At 41.3% G+C, this 18,165-nt stretch overlaps 1 protein-coding gene across 1 annotated transcript; it reads left to right on the forward strand.

The window, feature by feature from the left end:
- Nucleotides 1-1,691: 1,691 nt before the first annotated feature.
- tmem240a (transmembrane protein 240a) lies at nucleotides 1,692-16,443 on the forward strand. The gene is made up of 4 exons (XM_042409416.1): nucleotides 1,692-2,718; nucleotides 3,101-3,207; nucleotides 7,039-7,247; nucleotides 16,067-16,443. The coding sequence occupies exons 1-4, from the start codon at nucleotides 2,662-2,664 to the stop codon at nucleotides 16,219-16,221; spliced, it is 528 nt and encodes a 175-aa protein (XP_042265350.1). The 5' UTR covers nucleotides 1,692-2,661; the 3' UTR covers nucleotides 16,222-16,443.
- Nucleotides 16,444-18,165: the final 1,722 nt, after the last annotated feature.

Consider the following 18,165-nt stretch of genomic DNA (forward strand, 5'->3'; position numbering starts at 1 on the left):
GCCAATACATGCAGTAAAGGTTTACAGCTGTAATAAAGTGGAATGGGTTTCCTCCCAGCCTCTTCTCAGTCTCACTTACTCCTAGTGGAAATGAATCCAATACAAATACAGTGGTGATGAATATAACATTGTAACATCAGTTGAAAGTAGATAAAACCAAAACCAGAACTATCCGCATCTTCACGTCGGTGAAAAAACACGTCTTTCATATAATTTTACGCAAATTTGACCTAAGCAAACATTGCTGCAAAAGGGGCCTCATTATATTGTGTGCATGTTTTTGTTTGTTTGTTTGTTTGTTTGGCCAGCTATTTAGAGTTTAATGCAAATGGATGACTCACTTTTAAAGCTGACAAGTGCTGTTAACTCATATTCAACTTTGAGTTTGTAGCTGCACTCACACGTCCGGGACTGTTCGAGTGTCAAGTCATTTTACTATTAAATGTTTACATTACCCCCATTCTACCCCCTGTAGGTTTTAATTAGAATCTGCTACTCTGGTGCCCAGCTTGGCTGTGTTTCTTCCCTGGGGGAGGTCGAAATGAAGTAACACCAGCAGTGTGCCTGTGGGTAACAACAGCAGATGTTTTCAAGTCTATACCAGCAAAGGGCACTTTATCAACAATACCATATACCATAAGATTGGTAATTGGCTAGTTGTTTCAGTAGTTAGAACAACATAGTTAGAACAATGTTATGGTTTTTACAATAGTTCTTTAGCAGCTGTTGCTGGTAAAATTGTGTGCTGCTGATGGTCGCTGTCCAGGGTGCTGAAACATATGCATTGCAGTGATTGCACCATGTAAAATGAAACATTTATCCATCAACCTGCAGCTTTTTGTTTCATTGTTTACTAAAGCTGATTAGTTGGGCTACTTGAGGAAGTGCTTCAGGGAGCACTTGATGCATTTGGGAACTGCTGGCCTAGATTTTACTTTGACATTTCTCCTCTGGTTCACATTTTATAGGATGGCTTGTGTCTGAATGAAGAATGGTTACATGCAGCTGCAGCTCAGGCACAGACATCTATGCATGGGTTTGTTGTAATGTGCTGTAGTTTGGACTGTTAAATCTACATATGATATTGTATTTTATATTTTTACAATGGAGAGAAAGAATCATCAGACATCTATGGAGGTTATATAAAATCCCATCAGGGAGGATTTCAGGATAGATGTCTTTTCAAAGTTAGCTCTGTGTCATTTGTTTAACAGTTGTCAAAGACAAAATAATATATTATTTCAGAGTCATAAGCCATTGTCTTACTTTGACCAGACACATTTGAGGTTTGCGAGTTTCTGATTTCCCACCCTGGAAAACTGTCTCTGCTTATAAAGAAACTTATAAAGGTTGTATATAAAAACACAGGTTTATTTCTCTCTCTGTCTCTCTCTCTCTCTATCTCTTAAAATCTAAGACTAACTGGTCACTTTAGGCGGCAAACAAGCGGGATAGTAGGACAAGAAACAGCAAAAATGGCGCAGAATCAGAAACTGAAGCGCTGCAATGCAAGGCGGCGTTTGTGCGTGTGTGTGTGTGTGTGTGTGTGTGTGTGTGTGTGTGTGTGTGTGTGTGTGTGTGTGTGTGTGTGTGTGTGTGTGTGTTAGGGGTGAATGTGTGTGTGTTGAGGGTGAGTGGGGTGCAGGGTGCAGGAATTGCGGGGTAAAAGGGGGTTAAGCCTCTGGAGAAAAAGGAGGTTAAATCATCATGAAGAGTGCCATTCTTGAAGCCCGCTCCAGTGCATCTGCAGGTACCCACTATAAATAATGAGCCTATAGGACTATGCCATAAAGGCAGCTTGCAGTTCTCCCCTCTCATACCGCCCACTATACACACACACACACACTCTCTCTCTCCCTCCCTCTCTCTCTCCCTCTCTCTCTCTCTCTCACGCACGCGTGCGCACACACTCACGCACACGCTCTTAGAGGTGGGAGTGGATGCTCGTGTAGCTGCTGGAAGCCAGGATGGGATAATCATGCGTGTCTGGCTCCGGGCGTTGATGCAGCTGCCGTTGCTGGATCCGGACTGGACTCGGGGCGCAGGGTGGGTCTAGTTCCCGACCGGAGCTATCTGGACCTCATGTCGATGTTATCAAGCATTCCGAGAAAGACGAGGGCGATGGCCGTGAGAGGAGTTGGTGCAGCTCTGTGAAACGTCCAGGCGAGAGAAATCGACCGTTTTCGCCGATGGAGGAGAAGAATTCACCGGTATTAAAGCGCAGCCCCGGTGTGGAATAACTTGGAACAGGGGAGAAAGGATACCGAGGCACCCGTTAGAGGATATCGAGGAAGCCATTCACTTGTTTTCTGTATGTTTTTTTTAAACTGGGATAGAGAGAGAAACGCACCTGGATCAGTTTTGCATCGATAATTAGGAGAAGACTGCCTCCTTGGAGCGACCGGCAGCCGCATCCGACCGACCGGGGAGGGGGGGATACTTGGATGGCGAGGGCGCAGTGAAGGCTGAGAGAGCGGCTTGCCGTGTGTAGGAGGGGACGGAGGGAGACCGGGCAGTTTGAAGGGACGGGGAGCCAGGAGCGGCGCGGCGGCTCCATGAGCGGCTCCTGCCGGGACAGAGCGCCCAGAGCCCAGCCGGAGCGTCTCCACCGCCGCGGGTAGGACCCCGGGCCAAAGGACGGCGGCCAGTTTGGAAGTTTTGATGCATATGATCACAACCACCATGATTTTTATGATTCTTGGTGCTTCAGTTGTAATGGTAAGACATCTTCACCTCCCTCAGCCACAATATGGTTTTCTAATTTACGAACTGAGGCTAATATTTAATTTAATTATCTCAAATGTGCCATAAATGTATCACATTTCGCGAGAAACTACCTCACAGCAGGCCTATCAATGACATGTGGAAGTAGGTTAGTATAATTACCTGCTGTCATAAATAAATAATCTAAGTCCGTTTTGTGGCAAGAGTCCCTCTCTTAGAATCGGGAGGATCTGCCAAGGCTATTTTCTTCATTTTTTTTTTGATCCTTATTATTGTTATTTATCTTTATAATAATGGAAAGAATCATTCGCTGTCTGTAGGAATAGCCTAGCCTATTGCTTGACATGTCCCAGCTGACTGGCATGGTTCTTTGCAGGCGATAGCCTGTTTAATGGACATGAACGCACTACTGGATCGCTTTCACAACTACATCTTACCGCATCTACGAGGGGAGGACCGCGTCTGTCACTGCAACTGTGGAAGGTAAATGCCATCATCCTCCTACAATATTTGGGATAAACAGGGTGTTTTGTGCTTTTTTTTTTCTACCCGTCAATTCTTAATTGCTGAAGAGGCCTCGAAGATTTGTGTCGGTGGAGCCCCGCAAAGCCAACCTGGTATCAGCCTGTCTGTGCTCTTACATAGCGGCTGGTGTTTCCATACAGCTTTTATTTCGCTTCGATGACACGTTTGGTCGCGGTGTGTTTTTATATCGCCAGCGAGGATTTCGGCTTTGCTGCATATAACCAAGGTGTGTGTCGGAGCCATAAATAGGTAATGAACTGTGAGCAATATAAGGCCGTTCAAAAAACAATCTGAGCATCAAGTGCGCTTTCACACGGGCCTACACGGTGTCGGCGACAATATAAACCTGCTGCTGGGCCAATTATGAACATATGAGTGCTGAAGTGGAGTGGCTAAGGCTTAAGAAGTGCTATGGGGCTGAGGGTACTGGCTGCTCATCAGCCTACCTGCTGGTTGCTGTCACAGTGAGAGCTGGTTTGAAGTGGGGGAAAAACAGCACCAGGACACTCATTAATATATTAATTCGGAGTTAATCAGCATTATCATGCATTGTCCATCAACAGTATAAGAATGTGATACAGCAGACTGAAGCAGAGACATAGGGCACAAATGGGCCTCTGTTTTTTCTGGTCTTAACTATCCACAGTGCCCGAGGGTATGGCAACAGTGTTAGAGCAAGATTTAAAGTAAGAGTCCTTTCATCCAATAGATTCACACCTATAGGACTATTATATTCTGATATTTGGTTCTGGTTGGACCATGTCCTGCAGGCGACCAAACTATACAGCCAGGATTAGTACTTTAGGAAGGGTATGTCACTATTCATGTTGGTGCAAGCTGAACAGATGCACATTCAAACAAAACAGCAGTCTATAGTGTGCATGCTGCAGTGAGGGGGTTGATATACTAGCAGCTCATTAGCAGCATTAAGAGGCCAGTGCTACTGTGTTTTTTTAGCCTGTAAATCCAGAAATGGGTCATCATCAGACACTGATAGATTATGCTTGTCAGATAGGGATAAGAGTCAAAGTTTGGAAAGGTCTCTTCCGTGCACTGACAGATGTGAAGTGATATAGACTAATCTAGACACACACGCACAGAAGAAATGGCAGTTTGGAGACAGAATTTTTGATGAGATAATGATTACTGATTGTTTTTAAGTAATATTATAATATTATTTTTACAATTATGTCATCTTTGCTATTGTAAAAGGGCCCTGGTTATGAATGCCAACAGGATTTGTTAGAAAATAAAGTAATATCAGCAGCGTTAAGCAGTGATTTCCATATCTATGATGCCAAAAAGTTCCTTTTTCTCCTATGAAGGTATTTGATAATACATAAGCTCTGCTCCATACCACTGTACAGTATGCACAGTCAAACCTCTGCCCCTATTGTTAGTTTCCAGGTTACTGTAGGCACAGTGTCTTTCATTGACCTGGAAACACTCCTGAGTGAGAGTCAGTTATCTGTTTTCACATAAACAGCAGAAACTCTGTGGATGAAAAGAGCATCCACGAGGCGTGGAAGTGTCGTGACGCCCACAGCGCTCACCTTATCAGGCTTGAGGACACAGCCAGTGTCATTTTATTTGGCAGCCTCTGTGCTCTGATTTGGATGTAGTTGTAGCTTTTTCCGACGGGCCAAAGCCCGGCCTATAGCTGCCTCTGAGGCAGGGAAGAGATCTAGGAGTGGATTGTGTGTGCTGCTGGGTGCACTCTTCTCATTGTGTGTGTGTCATGCAAAACTGTAATAGTTTTATTTTTTTTCTTCACTAGAAAAGAAGACAGACTCACAATCATTTGCAGGGTGTAGGTGTAGATAGTTTAAAGGAATACAGGCAGCTTTATTTACTAGCATTTGGGCAAAAGCCTTCTTCAGAGAAAAGAAAAAGACCCGGAAGACAGTTTATCCTCAAAACAATGGTGAATTCAGTGACAAAAAATTATATTTTCAGTGTGTGGCTTATCTTTACGAATAGCTTTTTTTTTTTTGGCATTAATGGACCTCAGTGACTGGATGGCTTGGGACAGTGAGGTCCAATAGTGGGGGTTTGATCCCTCATGTGGCTTTACGTCTTCAGTAAGATACTTAATGTGCTAATCTGCAAGATCTTTTTCTCTCCATATTCAGTACTAAGTGCTGTGGTGTTTGTTTGTGCACTGCACTACCCAGAGATCATCTGTCAATCAAAATGCGTGGGTAGATTTTCTGTTAATGAAGTTGAGCTTTTGTCTTTGTCTACAGCAGCTCATGATACTCACTTTTTCCTCAATTTACTCTAATCAAATCGGAAACATTAGTATAACTTCTAGTGCATCATAGGATTTTACATGTCGAAGTAAATTTTCTAGTCAAAGACTTCAGAAAATTACTCAAGTGACACCAAGTGAAACAACAAATTTGTATCAGAAAGCCTGAGTTACAGACTCGGGATGTGCAGTTTAGAAAGATGTGGGCATTTACTAGGCTGCAGGAAGAAAATGCTATGATGTTGCATTATAGGAAAGAAGGATCCAGTAGGAGTTTGACCCATACTAGAAGTCTCTTGCACATCTTTTAGGTAGAAGTGAAATACTAAATCGCTGGAGTACTCTTTTATTGTAAAAAAAAGTCCTGCATCAGTCCAAACCTGTTATCAACCCTCTGTAGTGACAGGAATTAAATTATCTCGCAGTGTAATGTCCCAAAGGGTGTGAGTGTACATCGTTCTGTACTCCCTTCCAGCAGTTTAATCTCTCAGCTCCCACTGTGTTCCCTTCCAGTGTTTGTTAGACAACTGCCTGTGTTGTGATTGGAAAAAGCCTTCATCCCCTCGAAGGAGGGCAGGTAATACGAGTATAGGAAGACTTTCAACTGAGGGACGTATCTGTTTTAGAAGACAGAAGTTATTGGAGAAGTGGAGCATCAGCGCTGGGCAACGTGATGAATAAATGTAAATGTAAAGAACTGGATGATTGCTGATCAGTAGTTGCTGTGTGTCTTATCGTGCATGTTCTTCCTGTTAGTTGCAATCACTACAAACATTAGTTTTCTTTAGATTTGCATTCTATCAACGTAACATTTCCATATTTTTCACCACAGTTTTTCTTTCGTCTCCTGTGCGATGTGAAAACCTGTGTAGTAGCAATCAGCCTGTGGATCTGTGGAGAAAACAATTAAAATTCAATTCATATTGAGTCCTTTCATACTTGGAACGAAGTTAAAGGGACTTTCTAGTAAGAATGATTTTAATTCCAAAGTGAGATGAGAAAAAAAAAATCAAGCTTTCTTTTTAATGTAACGCCTATTTTACAGAATAATCACTAGTCACTGTTTTTGTCTTTGCAATGTTTTATTTATCCAGAAAGGTTTTTAATGGGCAGGTATGGCTGTTAGGATATGGGAGAAAATGTTCGTTCCTTTTTTCAGGTCATGAGCTTTTCCTGCAATTTCACCAGCTGGATATCTCTGGATAACCTTAAAAATTTCAACCACAGCTGCCTAAAGTGCAGCCTGGGGACACCCACGGGTGCTGGAGGGGGTTTCCAGCAAAGTGTCCAATAGTGCAATTTGATTAAAAGTTAGAATTCTCTGGACATTATCCAAATTAGAAGAGGTATATATTAAATACTATTCTCACAATTTCCACTATATATATACGATATAACATTAAATCAAAAGTGTCCATGGAAAGTCCTCTTTCCTCTTTGATTTATAAAATTGTGCGATAATTTAATGATTCTTACAAGGACATAATATTGATTTAGATCTTCTCAGATATATCTAACACTGTCTGTCCTCCTCCCAGGCATCATGTCCACTATGTAATCCCATATGATGGGGACAATTCATTGGTGGACTCATCAGAGAACTACTTTGTGAGTGACAGTGTGACCAAGCAGGAGATGGACTTGATGCTGGGGCTGCTGCTGGGCTTCTGCATTAGCTGGCTGCTGCTGTGGCTGGACGGAGTCCTACACTGTGCCGTCAGGGCCTGGAGGGCGAGTCGCTACTACGGTAAGCTGGACAATGTCTGCTATTTGGCTGAAGGTGCTGCTGTTGCTGATGCTGCTGCTGCAGAGTGCAGATACAAAACTGAAACATGAGCTCAGCAACCCTAAAACATCAGCAGACTTCATACAAATCTTCCTCTGTTCATTTCGGTTGTGCATACTGAGGTGCGAATGCGCTACTACATGACAGGAAATAACATGTTCAGAGCATGTTCAAAGGCACAAAAACTTGAATAACCTTAATCTGACCTTAATCTGACAGGGGAAATATCAAAGTATCTATAATTCAAAGCCTGATTTGTGGTGGCAAATCGTATCAGCACATTGCTTGTATGCAGAAATGTATGTATCTGTAACCATCCACCATGTATCTGCATGTATAAGCGTCTGCCAGGTTAACAGCAGTTGGTAGAGCTCTGGAAAATGACCTTCCCCCCATTGCTTGGTCCATATTTGGCTCTTCTCGCCTGATTTTTTTTTTCTCAGTTGACTGCGACCTCTTGGAAAAAAAATCACAGCCAAACCTTCCAACTGTGTGATGATTCAGACCTAGTCTATAAGATGAGGTTAAGCTAAATTTAAATTGCTGTCTTCTTTTTTTGGGCGGCTTATACTTCACTTCACGTTATTTCACTAATAATTCTCTTAATTTGTTTTCAGGAAACAGCAGCAGTCATATGCTAATGTAATAAAATCATCATTAAATGTAATTACTATATTCTGAATATATCCAACTCATTACTTATGAGAAAATTATTTAATGAGACAACATAAAATCATACCTTAAATCTCAAAAATAGAGGTGTGATAAAACAAAAGCGATTGTAATCATTATTTTATACAAATTCAGGATATAAAATATGTTAGGAGTGCTTTTATAGAGATAGATCTTTGTGAAAAACTTAATCTGAGTCAACAAAATGATTAAATTTGGCCTTTTTACTGCTCTTGTTTCTTTCACAAACAGCTGATTCATATTAAATTTCCTACAGATAGAGTACTTACTTCAATATATCATTCTTAAATTAATTTTGATGGCATACAGTTGTGTAATCATACGACTATATTGCTCTGACAGGTCTCTCAGTATTAGCCCGTTAGATAAGATGTTGTGTTAGCATTGAAACAAACAGAGAAGTTAATGTCTTTGTGACAGCTGACAAAAATAAAACCACTTCTCAGCATGTTTGGTTAAATCTCTTTTCATCACTAGTTTGGATATAATATGAAATGTTAAGCGTTTGATACAAAATTTCTGCTTACTATTGCTTATTATTATGCTAAGCTAAACCTTTAATGATCTCACTGGGGACATTGCAATAGCAAAATAGCAAAGCAATCCAGTAAAACAAAATAGAATATTATTAGAAATTTAAATAATTAGGATAATGCAACCAACCAATTAACACTTGGTTAAGTGTTAATTTTTTAAAACTTTAATGGCAAGACAAAAAAACAACAACAGCAACAAAAAAACAGCTTTGCAGGGTACGAGTTAGCTAAGTAACAAAATGGCAATTCTCTCAAATTACATTCATGACCTTGGCATTCTTGGCTAGATAACTGGCTTTCTGTGATAGCTATAGGCTCGTTATGTTAGCTTCAATTTGGCAGTTGAGCTAAGTGCAAGTGTAAGAATAAACTTTTATACAAACTTTACAAAAAAACCTTACAAAGTGCTCTCCAGTGTAAAAGTAATGATAATATTAACCAATGATTAAAGGGGCACTCCACCGATTTAACACATGATCAGTTTAGATTTGTCAAGTCTGAGAAAATAACCCTAATGACATCATCAGGGTTATTTTTTAGACTTGGGCTTCAGGACTTCAAACTTTTTCCAGAAAACCTGTGTTACAAACTGGGGATGTAGAGTTTGAACGACACTGGCATTAACCAGGCAGTAAGGGTCTATCCAGTTGCATTATGGGAAATGTAGAATCTGTTATTTTTAGAGCTTGACCCATACTAAGTACTGTAAATCAGAATATCTTTACTTTGACTTTTTAAAACCTTGCAAGTCTCCCACTTTTGTGAAAATGCAAGACTAAATTCCTGGAGTACCAATTTAAACTTAGTAAAATACTATTATACTACAATAAAATTTTGAAAAAAATTAGGGTTATACTGAAGATAAAGGTGAGTTTTGAGTAAGGATTTAAAACAGGGCACTAATTCATGGACATTTACAGCTTGGGGCTCCAGACAGTAAAGATTGGTCTCCCTTGGTGATGAGGAGGGACTTGGGAATCACTAAGGGCTCTGAAAGAGGATCTCAAGCAGCAATCAGACTCACGTGGGGTTAACAAATCACACACAGGAGCAGGAGCCTTACATAAAACCTTAAAATCAATTCTAAAATTGACAAGCAGCCTGTGGAGGGTAACAAGGATTTAGGTAATATGGTCACTCCTCTTAGAGAGTGCAATTAGCCTGGGAGCAGTGCTCTGAATTAACTGTAGTATGTTGATATTTCTCCTGCTAAGACCACTAGTATGTCACAATAATCAAGCCTGGAGGAGATAAAAACATGAATGACCTTCTCTGGGGCTGCAAATAAAAGAAAAAATGTCATCTTAGTGACGTGCTCTAGTTAAATAAAACACACTTACAGTACACCACTTGAGCATCTCATGACAGACCTGAAATGTTTTGCTTCTGGCCTCACATTTGTTGACAGCTTACCAAGACTACACATCAGATAATTAATAGTGCTAGTAAGGAGACAGGGAGGAATAATTATTAGGATCTCAGATTCTGAGAATTTCAACTGGAGGAAATTTTTGGACATCTGCTCCTTAATATGAGAAAGACATGATATAATGCAGGATACATTTATGATACAGGGCTTTATTGGGCTTTACAGCTGTGTGTCAGCTGCATAACAACAGTATTAAGTCTGTTTCTGTGGATGATAAGCCCCAAGAAGAGTATATAAATAGAGAATAAGCAGGGACCCAAGATAGACCCTTGGGGGACATCAGTAGAGCTTGAGGTCCATAAACCACAGTAGAAAGACCGTTTTATCAGGTATGAAGTAAATCTGTCTAGCACCACATCACTGATGCCAACAATGCTTTTCAGAGAATTGATTCAAATATTGTGGTCCACTGTGTCAATCAAAGGCACCACTAAGGTCAAGCAGAATTAATACTAGGCTGCAACTAACAACTTCCTGGAGTCTCCACAGTTTGCCCAGCAACATCATGGTAATAACAAGACACCAGTCATTACGCTTGACCAGGATACCACAATCTGCATTCACAGTGACAGCAAACATGGATTCTGGGCTCTTGCTTGCATCAGAAAGGGGTACACATGTTATTTAAGCGTTATTTACAGCAGACATTTTGACTTGCTGGTATTGGTAATTACATTAACGATGGCTCTGTTCTATTCAAGTGTCCCAGTTACCCATGACAGTGTAACAGTGAAAAAGAATTCAGCCACTATTCACTATGATGCTGTTGGTATATCTGGTATTTAGTTTACTTGTGGCACAGAGCTGTCAATTCAAGTTGGCCCGAACAGCGTGCAGATTTGCATACTAAACTCAAACTGAGGGGAAACTACAACCTACCTGCACAATCCAGCATTGTACCCTCCAGGTTTTGGCGCACACCCAGTGATAAAAGTGTAATTTATCCCACAGAACAAAGCAAACAGGAGAGGGAGGCAGATGTCAATCAAACACAGTCTGTACATGCCCACACAGTCCTGAAGAGATGTTTAATCAGCCAAAGTCATTCAAATCACCTGTGCCGCTTTACCATGCGTATGCAGGGCCTTTAACACAACTAATGACAACACTGCTGCCTCAAGAGCAGCTGTATGCCCCAGAAATGTCTGCAAATGTCATTGAGAACATTATGATTGCACAGTGGTTCAGCAGTTAGCGCTGTCACATCACAGCAAGTCCTGGTGTGAACTTTGGCCCTGTAGCTCTCTGTATGGAGTTACATGTATGCCGTCTGCACGTTTGCATGGTTTTCCTGCTCCAGTCCATGTGGTAAAGGCATGCGGTTCAGGTCAATGAAAACTCAATGTGGTCCATAAGTGTCCACAGTAAATGACAATAAACAAAATATGACACAACATAATTTATATCTACTATACCTGATGTGTAAAATATAGATTGAACAGTTTACAGAAAGGCACGGATGGATAGATTGAACGTCTTAGTGTGTAGATGTGTATAATCACATTACACTAAAGATAACAAGAATTAACACATATATGAGTATAATATACAGCAGTCACCAAAACTGGTTCAAACCAGGCTCCAGTTTGAGACACCAGAAACTGAGATTGAGAAATGACTTCCCTCCCACCATCTGCCGCGCTGTAGTGAAAGCTATATTCCCCCATACCATGTGTTTAAATCCAACTGAGTGTGACAGTTGCTCCTTAATTTCCTGTCCCTGTCAGCGCTCCCTCTATCTGTTCATTCCTTTTACCGTCCCCTCCTGACAGATGAAGGATGCATGTTACTTGAGTAAAAGAAAAAGGAATGCAGCAGATTTAATGAGACAGAACATGTGGTGTGTAGTTCATCAACATTCATTTGGCTTGTGTGGTTGTGCAGACACAGGCAAAGAAATAAAAGGCTTTCAGTGACTCTAAAGCTAAGCAGCATATTAGACACACGTGTGAAATCATGACATGACAGCATGAAATCCCTCATAGTCTGGTGCTCTGCTGAAGAGACACCGCCAGCAACGCAGAGGAATCATCTCCGTGCACTGGCGAGATGTTCACTGACGAGCTGGCTATTAGCATCTTGGATTACAGTGTTTTAGTTTCTCACAGTCGTGACTGCTTCACAGACTTATCCACCCAGCGAGGATAAAAATTTAGGGCACAAATGAGTGACATTTCAAGATTTCCACAAATCCTGTAAAAACAGGAATTGCTGGTTGAACATCCTGGCGGCGCTCGGTGTCAGGACAGGTATGTATTATGGAGGTGGCCTGGATCCTCGGTTTTAAGGATAAAACAAAAGTAGGTGATATGTGACCTGGATAGTCTGACCGCCATGGAAAAGCTCCTCAGGCAGGATAGGGAAGCATCAAGCAAGAATAAAAAGATGAACAGTTCTTAAAAGTGATCTGAAGTGAACCCGAAATTGCACTAATACAGGTTTTTAGGATAGAAAATATCATGTGGTATACATATTTTTTCAGTGTTTAAGCTGAATTGTACGAGCTTGAAGACAGTTGCAGGCAGCTGCTTTGCACATAGACAGTTTTGCAGCAGCGAGTGAGACAATGCTGTTTTTTCCAGTGCGTTAGTACAAGAGTGTAAAATACATCATCGTAAAAAAAACACCCAGAGAGGAGGAAACATCCATATTCATTAGCAGCAGTTATAGAGTGGGGGATATACTGTAGGCTTCTTCTTTTATACTGGGAGGGAATGCCCCTCGCTTCTGTGTGTGTGTGTGTGTGTGTGTGTGTCTATATGTGTCTGTCGGCTGTGACGTTGATGCTAGGTCACACTCATTTAGCCTTCCTGAGATGAGGAGTGAAGGTGAGGCTGACAGAGTGGGGAAGGGTGTATGGGTGTGCGTGTTGGGAGGTAGGGGGGGGGGGGGTGCAGGATGGAGACTCTGTCACATCCCCACCCCCACTTACACACACACACACACACACACACACACTCTCTCCTCCAGAGCTATAAATAGAACGAGAGAGAGCAGCTGGAATGGCAAGTGAGAAACACACACACACACACACACAGCACATTGAGATGCACATTGATTCCCATTGCTTTTTTTCCCTCCTAATTCCATCTCTAGCCCCTCCTTCTCCCCTCCCTCCTCACTTATTGAATCTACTCCTGGCCATTTCCTTTACAGTGCTTCCTGCTGCAACTACTTTTTTTTTTTTTCCCCTTATCGCTGATGCACTGTGAATATCTGATACCAGAGAGTCTTTTGCAAAGATACCGGGGAAAAAGAAACACAAAAAAGTATCTCAAAAATGGAGAAAATGATGACTTGGCGTTCAGCATTAACCTCCCCCCACCCTAAAAGAGCATAACAATTGCGTCTTCGCCTCCCATTCTCCGCCTCGCATTATCATTTCTCCCGACTCCATCTCCATCCTTTTATTCAAATGAGAGAAACCTGTCTTCGTTGCCCCTTTTCCTTTGGATACCCTTCAGAGCAGTCCTTGTGGACAGCATACCCATTCACAGCTATAAATAACTCACTCTCTCTCCCTCCTCACCTCCTCTCCACCCAACACCTCCCCCCCTCCAACTCCACCACCACCACCACCACCACCACCGCCGCCACCCCTACCACCCCTCCTCTCGCTCATCCTCTAGCAGGGCCATTTGCTACTGGGTTTGCTGTCTGGGGCTCTCCCCTCCTTCTCTCCTCTTGTCTCTGTGGACCTCACTCCGCCTCACCGGCTCCGGTTTATAACCTGACAAGCACAAATGTCTGCTCCGCCATTCCCCTCTTCACGTTACCCCTCACATTCATGAAATCCCACTTTGTTTCCAGTCAGTCGCTGATTTTTTTTAATTTTTTTTTTTTTTTTTGGCCTCTAAAAAGCCTCTGCATTCTGTACGTAAAGAACGGTAGGCGCAAGACAGAGAGACGCATCTGACAGGTGAGCACATCTTTAAAAATCACCTGTAAAATCCTTTTGACCGTAGAGAAAGAACGCCAGGGCATGTGCAGCAGTCCAGACACAAATGTGAAGAATGAAGGGCAACGCCGTGGTGCACTTGAACAGATTGGTGCCCTTTTCCATTCTCATCCAATATTTCAACGTTCCAATCTTTTACCTGGTCTCTGTCACTCTGCCCTCGCTGTAAAAAAAAAAAAGCTCACCCCTACTTCCCAGAATTAAAAGTTGTTACAGCTGTGATGAAGCTGGTGGCTAAAAGACATATTAAACACCAGCTTTTTCCAGTCTGAGGTCTGTGTGGAGCTCATAACTCACTTTTATGCAGCGCACCAGGGAGTACAAAAACCTTAATGCAGCTGATTCTGGGTCATTTTTTTGGCGTAACTGGTCCATCTTTGAACATACTAAATGTTGTATGGAAGATATGATTTTAAGATACAGAGCCTGCATTTTTTAAATATACCCTTTTTTTGAGATTTCCTTTAAAAATCTGACAATCTGAAAATGAAATTAAAAATATATTTTGCTCAAATTGTTTTCTTGTGAGGGTAGCAAAGCAGCATTTAGACCATTTCTGGACTCTTCAACTCTCAGTCGTCATAATGAAAGAAATGCATCAGATCAGAGATGGACAAAATGACAAGTCAATATCCTTTTTTTTATATATATATATATATATAGAAAGCCATGGCCACCATTCATACATATTACAGGAGAAACTGAGTGACAGAGGCACTTGGACTCATTCACATTTTAACGAAAAGGACAGTTCACAGCTCAGAAATGTGGTCTCTGTGTTGCTGGTTGTTGATGTGTCTCGTCTGCCTCTAACTGGACTTAGAGGCAGAAAACCAGGGCTAAGTCGGATTTTACACTATTGTGTGTCTTGATCTCATGAGTGTGTCTTCAAAAGCCTTTTTTTTTTCAGTTTCTCTTTGCTCATATCTGCACAGCTACACAAGCTAAACAATGTTGGTTAACAAGCTCACATATACTGTTATTACACTATTATACTGTTGTTTAGTGGGAGTAGAGTAGGGGAGCAGATAATGTTGTGATATATTGTGATTACAATAAAATACTGATACTTTGGCATCGGTGTCGCATCACTTTCTGTTACATTAATGATGTTTCATTCTTTTCCATTTGACCTCAGAAAGGTTCTGCTTTCTGGCAGCTTCATCTTCTTCCAGTTTATTACAGTTTGTCATTGAAATATTGGCTTGTTTTCATGTTTTTCAAATGCTCAAACTTGGGGTGTCGCCATGACCTAGTTGTCTCAAGCCCCACCCACCCTCCCTTTCTCTCCCCATGTGTCCTCTCTGTCTCTACTGTCAATTGTCAAATGAAAGCAAAATGTCAAAAAATAAACTTTAACATTTTTAGACACTGTTCAGGGCTGTAGCTACTCAGTGTGCTGGATCATCCTGCAGAGTATATGGCTTTATAAATTATAATCAATCAATTTATTTATGTGATGTGGTTTAAAGAAAACTGCCACCAGATGAGTATTTTTGGATTAATAAGGATTAATATATAATAATGTAACTTACATTATATATATTATACAGTACATCAGCAGCTGTATGCTTTCTAGGCTTCTATGCTTGCAATTTCTTTGTAACATTTACATAAAAAATACGACATTATGTCATTTTTTAATACGTGTGTTGAAAAGATGAAGTAGTATAACCAGAAGACTACTAGTTTGTAATTTTTAAATGAACTAGGCAAAAAAGTCTTACTCGTCAAAGCTGCAAGCAGGACTCATAACCTCAGTATTTCTAAAATCCCTGCACACTCTTTCCTCTCAAATGTCTATAAAACTATGAACCTGAGAGCACTTTATAACGCAGTAAATACGTACACTGTAGGTTTGATTCCTGCTTAGTAGTAAAAAGAAAAAAGGGGTTGGGTGTTGGGACTACATTTTCCTCTTCAGGCTCATGGATATTGTGATTATTTCTTGTGATATATTACATATGTAACTTTGATAGTATCCAGTTCTGATTTACCCTGTGAAATCTGCTTTGAGGAATCAGATCTGAGTTTTGCATTAGAACAAATTCAAAATAACAACTTCCAGTTCTTCAGTGTATACATAATACATGCTAACGCTAAGGCTTGATGCTAACACTTGCCTCCCTTGACTGCCCCATTGCCTCTCTTCTCCTCTCTCCAGACACCCCGTCCTGGTCATGGCTGCCCCAGTTCTGCAACCTTCGAGACCTCCGTCGCCGGGCCCAGCTCAGACAGCTGGAAGACTCCAGCGGCAACATGGTCCACATCAAGCAGAAGCTCTACCACAACGGCCACCCCAGTCCCCGCCACCTCTGACTCTAAAAAACAAAACAAAACAAAAAAAAAACTAGACCCCGCCCCTTCTCAAATCTCTTTACTCCTCCCTTCCAAAACCCCTCACTCCCCTTCCCAAACTGCCCCATGGCCAATTGTTGCCTCAGAGACCCTGGAAAACTGCCCTCCCACTGTTCATAACATGGCCCCCTTAAAACCCCATGACAGGACTTTCTTATGTCAAAACCCGGCCCCTGTCAGCACCATGTCCACCATTGTGGGAGGAGGAAGAAAAAAAAAAAGACATTTTTAAGGGTGTTTTTTCTGTATAGAGACATTTTCTGTGTTCATTGTTAAACTTGGCATGCTCTTTTAGAACAGGGTAAGATGTGGGCAGTGTATGGAACGGGGCGGCAAGACGGGTGTCATGATATTTTTTTTCTCTATCGGGTGGGAGCGGGACTTTGTTGGTGTGGGAGGGGGCGAATGATACTGGTGGGTGGGTGGGTTTTTGTGATGGTTAGATTGCTGCTTCTGTAAATAGTTATAAATACGGGCAAGTGGGATTTAACAGTCTTTAAAAGGGGGTGCGTGGGGGGATTTTTGTGTGAGTCGTTTATCAATAGAAAACCTAATGATGGACCGTGTGGGTAAAGATTATAGGAATGGAACAGAAAGACGAGTCCGTTTGAAAACTGGATGTGAAACCATGTGATTTCTGCTAAAAACACAGATTAATTAGCTTTGTTACTTAGTGAATTAACTGAATGTATTAATTTTTCCTGTAAATATGTGAGGGGGAGGGGAGCGGACGTGGTTGTGGTCGGGGTTCTCTTTGCTATATTATCGTTCGTTAGAAGACACAGGAGGAGAAATAAATGCCAGCCAAGATGAGTCAGTTCAATACACACACCCCTCCATCTTCCCCACGAATGTGCTCAACAGCACAGTTCAATTTTCTTTATCCAATTCCCTCTCACTTATCAGGAGCAACCAGCCTATCAGCAGAGGGAACCCTCACCCAGCCCCCCCCCTCGCCCTCTCTGTCCAGACATTGCTGTTGTGAGGATGAAATGTCTGTTTTATTAAAAGTGCCATTGAAGCACAACAGTGACCTCTGATGTTTGATTGTGTCATTCCAATCATATGAGCGAAGCTGAGAACACATTCTCATAGTGAGAGGTTATTTCAGAGCAGAAACAACAGACAGATTATACAGAGAGGTCATGCTGACAACTTCAGTTCGGTTTATTATAATTCAAATAGAAATTTCATAAGCACTGACTAACAACACTTCTGAAATGACTAACAATGCCAATGACATCCTTATGCAACTGAGAAAAGCCCTCCGCTATTATCCAGTGGTACATTATGACAAGTTTCACAGGCAGCATTTGGCTGTTCTTTAGCAAATACATGTTTACCTCTTCAATCTGAATGGACAGTCACAAATATTTTCCACCACAAGTATTCACATTGTCATTTTGAAGACAGAGCTAAAAATAGCAACTATTATTTTTATTGATTAATCTCTACAGTATTTTTTAATTCACTGTTTAATCTACAAAATGTCACAAAACCGAAAAACAAAGTTCATTATGTCTTGTTTTTTTTTGTCCAGCCAACAGCCCAAAAGTCAAAGACATCTGAGAAGCTGAAACTAGTGAATGTTTGGCAATTTTTGTTTGAAAAATGACTTTAAAACGATTCACTGATCACCAAAATTGTTGATTAATTTCCACTCAATTCTGTTGATTAATTGATTGGTTGGTTAATCATTTCAGCATGAATATAAACTTTTTTAGTGTTGGTGCATTTTTGTGTGTGTGTGTGTTTTTTATTCTGCACATGTGCGAGAAAGATCACAGAGTCTAAAGCACAGTGTTTGAAAAACACCTGTATGGCTCACAGTAGTAGACAGGTTCACAATTTCATGTTTGTCCTAAAACAACAGTCAGGAGCCCAAATGAACATTAGCACATGTTT

The sequence above is a fragment of the Thunnus maccoyii genome, chromosome 4 (genome assembly GCF_910596095.1).
Source record: "Thunnus maccoyii chromosome 4, fThuMac1.1, whole genome shotgun sequence".
NCBI lineage: Eukaryota > Metazoa > Chordata > Actinopteri > Scombriformes > Scombridae > Thunnus > Thunnus maccoyii.